This window comes from Humulus lupulus, chromosome 7 (genome assembly GCF_963169125.1).
Source record: "Humulus lupulus chromosome 7, drHumLupu1.1, whole genome shotgun sequence".
Classification (NCBI taxonomy): Eukaryota; Viridiplantae; Streptophyta; class Magnoliopsida; order Rosales; family Cannabaceae; genus Humulus; species Humulus lupulus.
In genome coordinates this window covers 50,995,853-51,011,569 of record NC_084799.1, presented here as the reverse complement: position 1 = coordinate 51,011,569, position 15,717 = coordinate 50,995,853, and the positions used below count along the sequence as shown (strand labels likewise).

General features: G+C 46.9%; 1 protein-coding gene across 1 annotated transcript in view; it reads left to right on the top strand.

Annotated features, from left to right (window-relative positions):
- LOC133791686 (uncharacterized) overlaps window positions 1-11,534 on the top strand; it is a 29,454-nt gene extending 17,920 nt beyond the window's left edge. The window contains exons 3-6 of the mRNA XM_062229604.1: window positions 2,160-2,222; window positions 6,742-6,804; window positions 8,866-8,942; window positions 11,517-11,534. Of these exons, the coding sequence (XP_062085588.1) occupies window positions 2,160-2,222; window positions 6,742-6,804; window positions 8,866-8,942; window positions 11,517-11,534 (221 nt within the window). The remainder of the gene's footprint in view (window positions 1-2,159; window positions 2,223-6,741; window positions 6,805-8,865; window positions 8,943-11,516) is intronic.
- Window positions 11,535-15,717: the final 4,183 nt, after the last annotated feature.

Below are 15,717 nucleotides of genomic sequence, written 5' to 3'. Positions count from 1 at the left end.
GTTGCTGCTACTGCTGCTGCTGCTGCTGCTACTGCTGCTTCTGCTTCTACTACTACAGCGACGGCTGTTGTTGCTGCTACTTCTGCTGCTGCTACTGCTACTGCTGTTTCTGCTACTACTGCTACTGCTATTGCTGCTGCTACTACTACTGATACTGCTGATGCTGCTGCTGCTGCTGCTGCTACTACTTCTACTGCTACTACTACTATTGCTACTGCTGCTACTACTAGTGTTGCTACTGCAGTTACTACTGCTGCTACTACTGCAGATTCTACTACTACTGCTGCTACTACTGCGACTACTACTGCTGATGCTACTACTAGTGCTGCTACTAATGCTACTACTGCTTCGACTACTACTCCTACTATTACTACTACTACTACTGCTGCTACTACTACTACAACTACTACTGCTACTGCTGCTACTACTGCTGTTACTGCTGCAACTACTGCTGCTGCAACTGCGGCAACTACTACTACTACTACTACTACTGCTGCTACTGATGCTACTACTGCTGCTACTACTGATACGACTACTGCTACAACGACTACTACTACTACTGCTGCTACTGCTGCATCTGCTACTGCTGCTACTACTGATACTACTGCTACTGCTGCTACTGCTACTGCTGCTATTGCTGCTACTGTTAGTACTGCTGCAACTGTTAGTATTACTGCTACTGCTACTACTACTACTGCTACTGCTACTGCTACTATTGCTACTATTGCTACTGCTACTGCTGCTGCTGCTTCAACTACTGCAACAACTGCTGCTACTACTACTACAACTACTGCTACTGCTACTGTTACTACTGCTTTTACTGCTTCTACTACTGCTGCTATTGCCACTGCTACTGCTTGTGCTACTACTGCTACTGCTGGTGCTACTGCTACTGCTACTTCTACTACTACTACTGTTGCTGCTGGTACTGCTGCAACTACTACTGCTACTACTTCTGCTACTGGTACTGCTGCTACTGCTACTGCTACTACTGCTACTGCTACTGCAGCAACTACTACTGCTACTACTGCAGCTGCTACTACTGCTACTGCTACTGCTACTTCTACTAATACTACTGTTGCTGCTGGTACTGCTGCTACTACTACTCCTACTACTTCTGCTACAGCTGCTGCTGCTACTGCTACTACTGCTGCTACTGCTTCTGCTACTACTGCAGCAGCTACTACTGCTACTACTGCTACTGCTGCTTCTGCTACTACTGCTACTGCTCCTACTGCTGCTGCTGCTGCTGCTTCTGCTACTGCTGCTTATGCTACTGCTACTACTACTGCGGCAACTACTACTGCTGCTACTTCTGCAACTGCTACTGCTACTGCTGCTACTGCTGGTGCTGCTACTGCTACTACTACTGCTACTGCTACTACTACTGTTACTGCTACTACAGCTACTGCTACTACTGTTGTTGCTGCTACAGCGGCTGCTGCTGCTACTGCTGCTGCTGCTGCTACTGCTGCTGCTGCTGCTACTACTGCTACTACTGCTACTGCTGCTTCTGCTACTACTGCTGCTGCTACTACTGCTGCTGCCGCTACTGTTGCTGCTGGTACTGCTGCTTCTGCTACTACTGCTACTGCTACTACTACTGCTGCAACTACTGCTACTGCTACTTCTACAACTGCTACTGCTGCTTCTACTACTGCAACTGCTACTACTGCTACTGCTGCTACTGCTGCTGCTTCTGCTACTGCTGCTGCTGCTACTACTACTGCTACTGCAGCTACTGCTACTGCTGTTGTTGCTGCTACTGCTGCTGCTGCTGCTGCTACTGCTGCATCTACTACTACTGCGACTGCTATTGTTGCTGCTACTTCTGCTGCTGCTGCAGCTGCTGCTGCTGCTGCTGCTGCAGCTACTGCTACTTCTACTACTGCTGCTACTGCTACTACTACTGCTGCAACTACTGCTACTTCTACAACTGCTACTGCTGCTTCTACTACTGCTACTGCTACTACTGCTGCTGCTGCTACTGCTGCTGCTGCTTCTGCTACTGCTGCTGCTGCTACTACTACTGCTACTGCTACTGCAGCTACTGCTACTGCTGTTGTTGCTGCTACTGCTGCTGCTGCTGCTGCTGCTACTTCTTCTCCTACTACTACTGCGACTGCTGTTGTTGCTGCTACTTCTGCTGCTTGCTGCAGCAGCTGCTGCTGCTGCAGCTGCTTCTTCTACTGCTGCAGCTGCAGCTGCTGCTGCAGCTGCTGGTGCTGCTGCAGCTACTGCTGCTGCTGCTACTGCTGCTTCTACTACAACTGCTGCTGCTACTACTACTGCTGCAACTACTGCTACTGCTACTTCTACAACTGCTACTGCTGCTTCTACTACTGCTACAGCTACCACTGCTGCTGCTGCTACTGCTGCTACTGCTGCTGCTGCTGCTTCTGCTACTGCTGCTGATGCTACTACTACTGCTACTGCAACTGCAACTACTGCAACTGCTGTTGTTGCTGCTACTGCTGCTGCTGCTGCTGCTACTGCTGCTTCTGCTTCTACTACTACAGCGACGGCTGTTGTTGCTGCTACTTCTGCTGCTGCTACTGCTACTGCTGTTTCTGCTACTACTGCTACTGCTATTGCTGCTGCTACTACTACTGATACTGCTGATGCTGCTGCTGCTGCTGCTGCTACTACTTCTACTGCTACTACTACTATTGCTACTGCTGCTACTACTAGTGTTGCTACTGCAGTTACTACTGCTGCTACTACTGCAGATTCTACTACTACTGCTGCTACTACTGCGACTACTACTGCTGATGCTACTACTAGTGCTGCTACTAATGCTACTACTGCTTCGACTACTACTCCTACTATTACTACTACTACTACTGCTGCTACTACTACTACAACTACTACTGCTACTGCTGCTACTACTGCTGTTACTGCTGCAACTACTGCTGCTGCAACTGCGGCAACTACTACTACTACTACTACTGCTGCTACTGATGCTACTACTGCTGCTACTACTGATACGACTACTGCTACAACGACTACTACTACTACTGCTGCTACTGCTGCATCTGCTACTGCTACTACTACTACTGCTACTACTGATACTACTGCTACTGCTGCTACTGCTACTGCTGCTATTGCTGCTACTGTTAGTACTGCTGCAACTGTTAGTATTACTGCTACTGCTGCTACTATTGCTACTATTGCTACTGCTACTGCTGCTGCTGCTGCTTCAACTACTGCAACAACTGCTGCTACTACTACTACAACTACTGCTACTGCTACTGTTACTACTGCTTTTACTGCTTCTACTACTGCTGCTATTGCCACTGCTACTGCTTGTGCTACTACTGCTACTGCTGGTGCTACTGCTACTGCTACTTCTACTACTACTACTGTTGCTGCTGGTACTGCTGCAACTACTACTGCTACTACTTCTGCTACTGGTACTGCTGCTACTGCTACTGCTACTACTGCTACTGCTACTGCAGCAACTACTACTGCTACTACTGCAGCTGCTACTACTGCTACTGCTACTGCTACTTCTACTAATACTACTGTTGCTGCTGGTACTGCTGCTACTACTACTCCTACTACTTCTGCTACAGCTGCTGCTGCTACTGCTACTACTGCTGCTACTGCTTCTGCTACTACTGCAGCAGCTACTACTGCTACTACTGCTACTGCTGCTTCTGCTACTACTGCTACTGCTCCTACTGCTGCTGCTGCTGCTGCAGCTGCTGCTTCTGCTACTGCTGCTTATGCTACTGCTACTACTACTGCGGCAACTACTACTGCTGCTACTTCTGCAACTGCTACTGCTGCTTCTACTAGTGCTACTGCTACTACTGCTGCTGCTGCTATTGCTGCTACTGCTGCTGCTGCTTCTGCTTCTGCTGCTGCTGCTACTACTACTGCTACTGCTACTGCAGCTACTGTTACTGCTGTTGTTGCTGCTACTGCTGCTGCTGCTACTGCTGTTTCTGCTTCTACAACTACTGCTACTGCTGTTGATGCTGCAACTGCTGCTGCTGCTGCTGCTTCTGCTACTACTGCTACTGCTATTGCTGTAGCTAATACTACTGATGCTGCTAATACTGCAGCTACTACTTCTACTGCTACTACTACTACTACTGTTGCTACTGCTGCTACTACTAATGTTACTACTGCTGTTACTACTGCTGCTAGTGCTGATACTACTGCTACTACTACTACTACTACTACTGCTACTGCTTGTACTGCTACTACAACTACCACTGCCACTACTGCTGCTACTACTAATGCTACCACTTCTACTACTGCTACTACTACTACTACTACTGTTACTACAGCTGATGCTACAACTACTGCTACTTCTGCTATTGCTGCTACTGCTACTACTACTACTGCTACTGCTGCTACAGCTGCTAATGTTACTACTACTGCCACTACTGCTGCTACTACTGCTGCTAATGCAGCTACTACTACTAATACTGCTACTGCTGCTACTGCTACTACTACTGCTGATCCTACTACTACTGCTGCAACTGCTGCTGCAACTACTACTGTTGTTACTGCTACTGCAACTACTACTACTGCTTCTACAACTTCTACTACAGCTACTACTACTACTACTACTACTGCTCCTACTACTACTACTACTACTACTACTGCTACTGCTACTACTACTGCTGCTACTGCTGCTACTGCTGCTACTGCTGCTACTGCTACTACTACTGCTGCAACTACTGCTGCTACTGCTGCTACAACTACTACCACTGCTACAACTACTGCTGCTACAGCTACTACTGCTACTACTGTTGCAGCTACTGCTGCTACTACCGCTGCTACTTCTACTACTACTGTTACTATTGCTGCGACTACTACTGTTACTACTGCTACTACTACTACGACTACTACTACTGCTGCTGCTACTGCAACTGCTACTACTACTACTGCTTCTACAACTGCTACTGCTACTGCTACTACTACTGCAACTACTACTGCTACTGTTACTACTGCTGTTACTACTTCTGCTGCTGCTGCTGCTGCTACTGCTACCACTATTACTCCTGCTACTCCTACTACAGCTGTTGCCGCTGCTACTACTGCTGCTTCTACTGCTGTTACTGCTGCTACTGATGCTGCTGCTGCTGCTACTGCTATTACTGATACTGCTGCTACTACTGCTGCTACTGCTGCTACTGCTGATACTACTTCTACTACTGCTACTCCTGCTACTGCTTCTACTGCTACTACTACTACTACTGCCACTATTGCTGCTACTACGACTACTACTGCTACTGCTACTTCTAATGCTACCACTTCTACTACTGCTACTACTACTACTGCTACTGCTACTACTGCTGCTACTACTGCTGCTACTACTAATACTGCTACTACTACTGCTGTTACAGCACCTAGTGATGCTGCTGCTCCTACTGCTGCAACTGCTACTGCTAGTTCTGCTACTGCTACTGCTACTGCTATCGCGGCTGCTGCTGCTGTTAATACTGCTAATACTGCTATTGCTACTACTACTACTACTACTACTACTGTTACTGCTACTGCTGCTGCTGCTACTGCTACTAATGTTGATGCAACTACTGCTTTTGTTACTACTGCTACTGCTACTGCTACTACTATTAATACTACTACTGCGGCTGCTGGTACTACTGTTACTACCATTGCGACTACTAATACTACTACTGCTACTGCTGCTGCTACTGCTGCTACTGCTGTTACTGCTACTGCTACTACTACTGCTACTGCTGGTGCTGCTGCTGCTGCAGCTGCTGCTGCTTCTGCTACTGCTGCAACTGCTTCTGCTGCTACTGCTGCTGCTGCAGCTGCTTCTGCTGCTGCTACTGCTGCTTCTGCTGCTGCTGCAACTGCTGCTTCTGCTGCTTCTGCTATTACTGCTACTGCTACTGCTGCTACTGCTGGTGCTGCTACTGCTACTACTACTGCTACTGCTACTACTACTGTTACTGCTACTACAGCTACTGCTACTACTGTTGTTGCTGCTACAGCGGCTGCTGCTGCTACTGCTGCTGCTGCTGCTACTGCTGCTGCTGCGGCTGCTGCTGCTGCTACTGCTGCTGCTGCTGCTACTACTGCTACTACTGCTACTGCTGCTTCTGCTACTACTGCTGCTGCTACTACTGCTGCTGCCGCTACTGTTGCTGCTGGTACTGCTGCTTCTGCTACTACTGCTACTGCTACTACTACTGCTGCAACTACTGCTACTGCTACTTCTACAACTGCTACTGCTGCTTCTACTACTGCAACTGCTACTACTGCTACTGCTGCTACTGCTGCTGCTTCTGCTTCTGCTACTGCTGCTGCTGCTACTACTACTGCTACTGCTACTGCAGCTACTGCTACTGCTGTTGTTGCTGCTACTGCTGCTGCTGCTGCTACTGCTGCATCTACTACTACTGCGACTGCTATTGTTGCTGCTACTTCTGCTGCTGCTGCAGCTGCTGCTGCTGCTGCTGCTGCAGCTACTGCTACTTCTACTACTGCTGCTACTGCTACTACTACTGCTGCAACTACTGCTACTGCTACTTCTACAACTGCTACTGCTGCTTCTACTACTGCTACTGCTACTACTGCTGCTGCTGCTACTGCTGCTGCTGCTTCTGCTACTGCTGCTGCTGCTACTACTACTGCTACTGCTACTGCAGCTACTGCTACTGCTGTTGTTGCTGCTACTGCTGCTGCTGCTGCTACTTCTTCTCCTACTACTACTACGACTGCTGTTGTTGCTGCTACTTCTGCTGCTTGCTGCAGCTGCTGCTGCTGCTGCAGCTGCTTCTTCTACTGCTGCAGCTGCAGCTGCTGCTGCAGCTGCTGGTGCTGCTGCAGCTACTGCTGCTGCTGCTACTGCTGCTTCTACTACAACTGCTGCTGCTACTACTACTGCTGCAACTACTGCTACTGCTACTTCTACAACTGCTACTGCTGCTTCTACTACTGCTACAGCTACCACTGCTGCTGCTGCTACTGCTGCTACTGCTGCTGCTGCTGCTGCTTCTGCTACTGCTGCTGATGCTACTACTACTGCTACTGCAACTGCAACTACTGCAACTGCTGTTGTTGCTGCTACTGCTGCTGCTGCTGCTGCTACTGCTGCTTCTGCTTCTACTACTACAGCGACGGCTGTTGTTGCTGCTACTTCTGCTGCTGCTACTGCTACTGCTGTTTCTGCTACTACTGCTACTGCTATTGCTGCTGCTACTACTACTGATACTGCTGATGCTGCTGCTGCTGCTGCTGCTACTACTTCTACTGCTACTACTACTATTGCTACTGCTGCTACTACTAGTGTTGCTACTGCAGTTACTACTGCTGCTACTACTGCAGATTCTACTACTACTGCTGCTACTACTGCGACTACTATTGCTGATGCTACTACTAGTGCTGCTACTAATGCTACTACTGCTTCGACTACTACTCCTACTATTACTACTACTACTACTGCTGCTACTACTACTACAACTACTACTGCTACTGCTGCTACTACTGCTGTTACTGCTGCAACTACTGCTGCTGCAACTGCGGCAACTACTACTACTACTACTACTGCTGCTACTGATGCTACTACTGCTGCTACTACTGATACGACTACTGCTACAACGACTACTACTACTACTGCTGCTACTGCTGCATCTGCTACTGCTACTACTACTACTGCTACTACTGATACTACACTGCTACTGCTGCTACTGCTACTGCTGCTATTGCTGCTACTGTTAGTACTGCTGCAACTGTTAGTATTACTGCTACTGCTGCTACTATTGCTACTATTGCTACTGCTACTGCTGCTGCTGCTGCTTCAACTACTGCAACAACTGCTGCTACTACTACTACAACTACTGCTACTGCTACTGTTACTACTGCTTTTACTGCTTCTACTACTGCTGCTATTGCCACTGCTACTGCTTGTGCTACTACTGCTACTGCTGGTGCTACTGCTACTGCTACTTCTACTACTACTACTGTTGCTGCTGGTACTGCTGCAACTACTACTGCTACTACTTCTGCTACTGGTGCTGCTGCTACTGCTACTGCAGCAACTACTACTGCTACTGCTACTGCAGCAACTACTACTGCTACTACTGCAGCTGCTACTACTGCTACTGCTACTGCTACTTCTACTAATACTACTGTTGCTGCTGGTACTGCTGCTACTACTACTCCTACTGCTTCTGCTACAGCTGCTGCTGCTACTGCTACTACTGCTGCTACTGCTTCTGCTACTACTGCAGCAGCTACTACTGCTACTACTGCTACTGCTGCTTCTGCTACTACTGCTACTGCTCCTACTGCTGCTGCTGCTGCTAGCTGCTGCTTCTGCTACTGCTGCTTATGCTACTGCTACTACTACTGCGGCAACTACTACTGCTACTACTTCTGCTACTGGTACTGCTGCTACTGCTACTGCAGCAACTACTACTGCTACTGCTACTGCAGCAACTACTACTGCTACTACTGCAGCTGCTACTACTGCTACTGCTACTGCTACTTCTACTAATACTACTGTTGCTGCTGGTACTGCTGCTACTACTACTCCTACTACTTCTGCTACAGCTGCTGCTGCTACTGCTACTACTGCTGCTACTGCTTCTGCTACTACTGCAGCAGCTACTACTGCTACTACTGCTACTGCTGCTTCTGCTACTACTGCTACTGCTCCTACTGCTGCTGCTGCTGCTGCAGCTGCTGCTTCTGCTACTGCTGCTTATGCTACTGCTACTACTACTGCGGCAACTACTACTGCTGCTACTTCTGCAACTGCTACTGCTGCTTCTACTAGTGCTACTGCTACTACTGCTGCTGCTGCTATTGCTGCTACTGCTGCTGCTGCTTCTGCTTCTGCTGCTGCTGCTACTACTACTGCTACTGCTACTGCAGCTACTGTTACTGCTGTTGTTGCTGCTACTGCTGCTGCTGCTACTGCTGTTTCTGCTTCTACAACTACTGCTACTGCTGTTGATGCTGCAACTGCTGCTGCTGCTGCTGCTTCTGCTACTACTGCTACTGCTATTGCTGTAGCTAATACTACTGATGCTGCTAATACTGCAGCTACTACTTCTACTGCTACTACTACTACTACTGTTGCTACTGCTGCTACTACTAATGTTACTACTGCTGTTACTACTGCTGCTAGTGCTGATACTACTGCTACTACTACTACTACTACTACTGCTACTGCTTGTACTGCTACTACAACTACCACTGCCACTACTGCTGCTACTACTAATGCTACCACTTCTACTACTGCTACTACTACTACTACTACTGTTACTACAGCTGATGCTACAACTACTGCTACTTCTGCTATTGCTGCTACTGCTACTACTACTACTGCTACTGCTGCTACAGCTGCTAATGTTACTACTACTGCCACTACTGCTGCTACTACTGCTGCTAATGCAGCTACTACTACTAATACTGCTACTGCTGCTACTGCTACTACTACTGCTGATCCTACTACTACTGCTGCAACTGCTGCTGCAACTACTACTGTTGTTACTGCTACTGCAACTACTACTACTGCTTCTACAACTTCTACTACAGCTACTACTACTACTACTACTACTGCTCCTACTACTACTACTACTACTACTACTGCTACTGCTACTCCTACTGCTGCTACTGCTGCTACTGCTGCTACTGCTACTACTACTGCTGCAACTACTGCTGCTACTGCTGCTACAACTACTACCACTGCTACAACTACTGCTGCTACAGCTACTACTGCTACTACTGTTGCAGCTACTGCTGCTACTACCGCTGCTACTTCTACTACTACTGTTACTATTGCTGCGACTACTACTGTTACTACTGCTACTACTACTACGACTACTACTACTACTGCTGCTGCTACTGCAACTGCTACTACTACTACTGCTTCTACAACTGCTACTGCTACTGCTACTACTACTGCTACTGCTACTGCAGCTACTGTTACTGCTGTTGTTGCTGCTACTGCTGCTTCTGCTTCTACTACTACTGCTACTGCTGTTGATGCTGCAACTGCTGCTGCTGCTGCTGCTTCTGCTACTACTGCTACTGCTATTGCTGTAGCTAATACTACTGATGCTGCTAATACTGCAGCTACTACTTCTACTGCTACTACTACTACTACTGTTGCTACTGCTGCTACTACTAGTGTTACTACTGCTGTTACTACTGCTGCTAGTGCTGATACTACTACTACTACTACTACTACTACTACTGCTACTGCTTGTACTGCTACTACAACTACCACTGCCACTACTGCTGCTACTACTAATGCTACTACTACTACTGCTACTGCTACTACTTCTGCTTCTATTGCTGCTACTACTAATACTGCTACTACTACTGCTTCTACTGCAGCTACTGTTACTACTACTGCTACTATTGCTGCTACAACTGCTACTGCTACTACCTCTGCTACTGCTACTACTGCTACTGCTACTGCTGCTACTGCGGCTGATACTGCTACTATTACTGCTGCTACTCTTACTGCTACTGCTACTACTACTGCTACAGCTCCTACTGCTGCTGTTACAGCACCTAGTGATGCTGCTGCTCCTACTGCTGCTACTGCTTATGCTAGTTCTGCTACTGCTACTGTTTCTGCTACTGCTACTGCTTCTGCTACTGCTACTGCTGCTGCTGCTAATACTGCTAATACTGCTACTGCTACTACTACTACTGCTACTTCTGCTTCTGCTAGCTACTACTGCTACTACTGATGTTACTGCTGCTACTGCTGCTACTACTGATACTACTGCTACTGCTACTACAGCTACTACTGCTACTACTGCTGCTACTGCTACTACTGCTGCTACTACTTCTACTAATCCTACGACTACTACTGCTACTACTACTACTACTGCTACTACTGCTGCTGCTAATGATGCAACTACTACTACTACTACTACTACTACTACTGCTGCTAATGCTGCAACTACTACTACTACTACTACTGCTGCTGCTACTGTTACTACTACTGCAGCTACTGCTGCTACTGCTGCTACTACTACTACTTCTTCAACTACTGCTACTGCTGCTACTGTTACTATTACTGCTACTACTGCTACTACTGCTGCTACTACTGCTGCTATTGCTGCTACTACTAATACTACTGCTGCTACTACTGCTGCTTCTACTACTGATACGACAACTACTACGTCTACTACTACTGCTGCTGCTGCTACTGCTGCTACTGCTACTGCTACTACTACTACTGTTACTACTGCTACTTCTACTACTGCTGCTACTCTTACTGCTACTGCTACTACTACTGCTACTGCTCCTATTGCTGCTGTTACAACACCTAGTGATGTTGCTGCTCCTACTGCTGCTACTGCTTCTGCTAGTTCTGCTACTGCTACTGTTTCTGCTACTGCTACTGCTTCTGCTACTGCTACCGCTGCTGCTGCTGCTGCTAATAGTGCTAATACTGCTACTGCTACAGCTACTACTTCTACTGCTACTACTGCTTCTGCTACTGCTACTACTACTACTGCTACTACTGATACTGCTACTGCTGCTTTTGCTGTTACTGTTAGTACTGCTTCTACTGTTAGTATTACTGCTACTGCTACTACTGCTACTACTACTACTGTTACTGCTACTGCTACTATTGCTACTGCTACTGCTTCAGCTACTGCAACAACTGCTGCTACTGCTACTGCAACTGCTACTACTGGTACTACTGCTTCTACTACTGCTTTTACTGCTTCTACTACTACTGCTATTGCTACTGCTGCTGCTGCTACTGCTATTGTTGGTGCTACTGCTGATGCTACTGCTGCTGCTACTACTACTACTTTTGCTGCTGGTACTGCTGCTACTACTACTGCTGCTACTGCTACTACTGCTGGTACTGCTTCTACTGCTGCTACTACTGCTGCTAATGCTACTGCTACTGCTTCTACTACTACTGCTACTATTACTGCTGCTACTCTTACTGCTACTGCTACTACTACTGCTACTGCTCCTACTGCTGCAGCTACAGCTCCTAGTGATGCTACAACTCCTACTGCTGCTACAGCTACTGCTAGTTCTGGTACTTCTACTATTTCTGCTACTGCTACTGCTACCGCTGCTTCTGCTGCTGCTAATACTGCTACTGCTACTACTACTACTGTTACTGCTACTACTGCTGCTACTGCTACTAATGCTACTGCTACTACTGCTTTTGTTACTACTGATACTACTGCTACTGCTACTGCTACTGCTACTACTATTAATACTACTACTGCGGCTGCAGGTACTACTGTTACTACAACTGCTACTACCGCTGCGACTACTACTACTACTGCTACTGCTGCTGCTACTGCTACTACTGTTCTTACTGCTACTGCTACTACTGCTGCAGCTGCTGTTGCTGCTGCTACTGCTGCTTCTGCTACTACTGCTACTGCTACTACTGCTGCTGCTGCTACTGCTACTGCTGCTACTACTACTACTACTGCTACTACTGATGTTACTGCTGCTACTGCTGATACTACTGCTACTGCTACTACAGCTACTACAGCTACTACTACTGCTACTACGACTACTGCTGCTACTACTACTACTAATCCTACTACTACTACTGCTACTACTACTACTACTACTACTACTGCTGCTGCTACTGCTGCTACTACTACTACTAGTACTGCTGCTGCTACTGTTACTACTACTGCAGCTACTGCTGCTACTACTACTACTTCTTCTACTACTGTTACTGCTGTTACTGTTACTATTACTGCTACTACTGCTACTGCTACTTCTACTATTGCTGCTACTGCTACTGCTACTACTACTACTGCTCCTACTATTGCTGCTTCTACTACTGATACGACTACTACTACGTTTACTACTACTACTGCTGCTACTGGTTCTACTGCTACTGCTACAACTACTACTGCAACTACTGCTACTACTACTACTACTACTGATGCTGCTACTGCAACTGCTTCTATTGCTGCTACTGTTAGTATTGCTGCTACTGTTAGTATTGCTGCTACTGCTACTGCTACTGCTATTGCTACTACTGCTGCTACTCTTACTGCTACTGCTACTACTACTGCTACTGCTCCTATTGCTGCTGTTACAACACCTAGTGATGTTACTGCTCCTACTGCTGCTACTGCTTCTGCTAGTTCTGCTACTGCTACTGTTTCTGCTACTGCTACTGCTTCTGCTACTGCCACCGCTGCTGCTTCTGCTGCTAATACTGCTAATACTGCTACTGCTACTGCTACTACTTCAACTGCTACTACTGCTTCTGCTACTGCTACTACTACTACTGCTACTATTGATACTACTACTTCTGCTACTACTGCTACTGATTGCTACTGCTAGTGCTGCTTTTGGTGTTACTGTTAGTACTGCTTCTACTGTTAGTATTACTGCTAATGCTACTACTGCTACTACTACTACTGCTACTGCTACTATTGCTACTGCTACTGCTTCAGCTACTGCAACAACTGCTGCTACTACTGCTGGTACTGCTACTGCTACTGCTACTGCTACTACTGCCACTACTTCTACTATTACTGCTTTTACTGCTTCTACTACTACTGCTATTGCTACTTCTACTGCTGCTGCTGCTACTGCTATTGCTGGTGCTACTGCTGATGCTACTGCAGCTGCTATTACTACTGCTACTGCAAATTCTACTACTACTACTTTTGCTGCTGGTACTGCTGCTACTACTACTGCTGCTACTGCTACTGCTACTACTGCTGGTACTGCTACTACTGCTACTACTACTGCTGCTATTGCTACTGCTATTGCTTCTACTACTACTGCTACTACTACTACCGCTACTGATGCTACTATTACTGCTACTACTACTGCTACTGCTACTACTTCTACTACTACTACTGTTGTACTGCTGCTACTACTACTGCTGCTGGTACTGCTGCTACTACTACTGCTGCTACTTCTACTAATGCTACTACTACTACTGCTACTGCTACTGTTACTACTACTGCTGCTACTGCTGCTACTGCTGCTGCTACTACAACTACTACTACTACTGCTACTACTGTTACTACTACTGCTTCTACTGCTGCTACTACTGCTGCTACTGCTGCTACTACTACTACTACTGCTGCTACTACTGGTGCTACTACTACTGATACGACTACTACTACGACTACTACTACTACTGCTGCAATTGCTGCTACTACTACAGCTACTACTACTACTGCTACTGCTTCTACTACTGCTACTACTGATGTTACTGCTGCTACTGCTGATACTACTGCCACTGCTACTACTGCTGCTACTGCTACTACTGCTATTACTACTACTACTACTACTGCTACTACTGTTACTACTGCTGCTACTACGACTACTGCTGTTACTGCTGATATTACTACTGCTGCTACTGCTGCTCCTACTACTGCTACTGCTACTACTGCTACTGCTGCTACTGCTACGGCTGCTTCTACTGCTGCTGCTACTGCTACTGGTGCTGCTACTACTACTGCTACTGCTACTGCTACTACTACTACTACTACTGTTGCTGCTGGTACTGCTGCTACTACTACTGCTGCTACTGCTACTGCTACTGCTATTGCTGCTACTGCTACTGCTGCTACTGCTACTGCTGGTGCTTCTGCTGCTGCTACTGCTACTGCTACTTCTACTGCTACTACTACTGCTACTGCTACTGCTACTACTACTACTACAAATGTTGCTGCTGGTACTGCTGCTACTACTACCGCTGCTACTGCTACTGCTACTACTACTACTGCTACTACTGCTTCTGCTACTGCTACTACTATTACTACTACTACTACTGCTGCTGGTACGACTACTACTACTACTACTACTACTACTACTACTACTACTACGACTACTACTACTAATACTGCTGCTACGACTACTACTAATACTACTGCTGCAACTGTTTCAACTGCTATTGCTACTACTGCTGCTACTGCTGCTGCAACTGCTACTACTGCGGCTGCTACTACTAATACTACTGCTACTACTAATACTACTGCTACTGCTACTACTTCTGCTACTACTGATGTTACTACTGCTACTGCTGATACTGCTGCTACTGCTACTACTGCTATTACTACTACTACTGCTACTACTGCTGCTACTACGACTACTGCTGCTACTACTTCTACTAATGCTGCTATTGCCTCTGCTACTGCTACAACTGATGCTACTACCACTTCTACTGCTACTGCTACTGCTACTACTGCTTCTACTACTGCTTTTACTGCTTCGACTACTACTGCTATTGCTACTGCTACTGCTGGTGTTACTGCTACTGCTGCTGCTACTGCTACTGCTACTACTACTTATACTACTACTGTTGCTGCTGGTACTGCTGCTACTTATGCTACTGTTACTACTACTGCTACTACTGCTGCTACTACTGCTTCTACTACTACTACTTCTACTGCTACTACTGCTACTGATGCTACTACTGCTGCTACTACTGATACGACTACTACTACTACTACTGCTGCTACTCCTGCTTCTGGTACTGCTACTACTACTACTGCTACTACTGATTCTACTACTTCTGCTACTGTTACTACTGCTGCTACTGTTACTGCTACTGCTGCTACTACTACTGCTACTGCTGCTTTTGTTACTAATTCTACTACTGCTACTGCTACTACTGCTTCAGCTACTGCTACTACTATTACTACTACTGCTGCTGCTGCTGGTCCGACTACTATTACTACTACAACACTACTACTACTACTACTACTACTACCACGACTACTACTACTAATACTGCTGCTA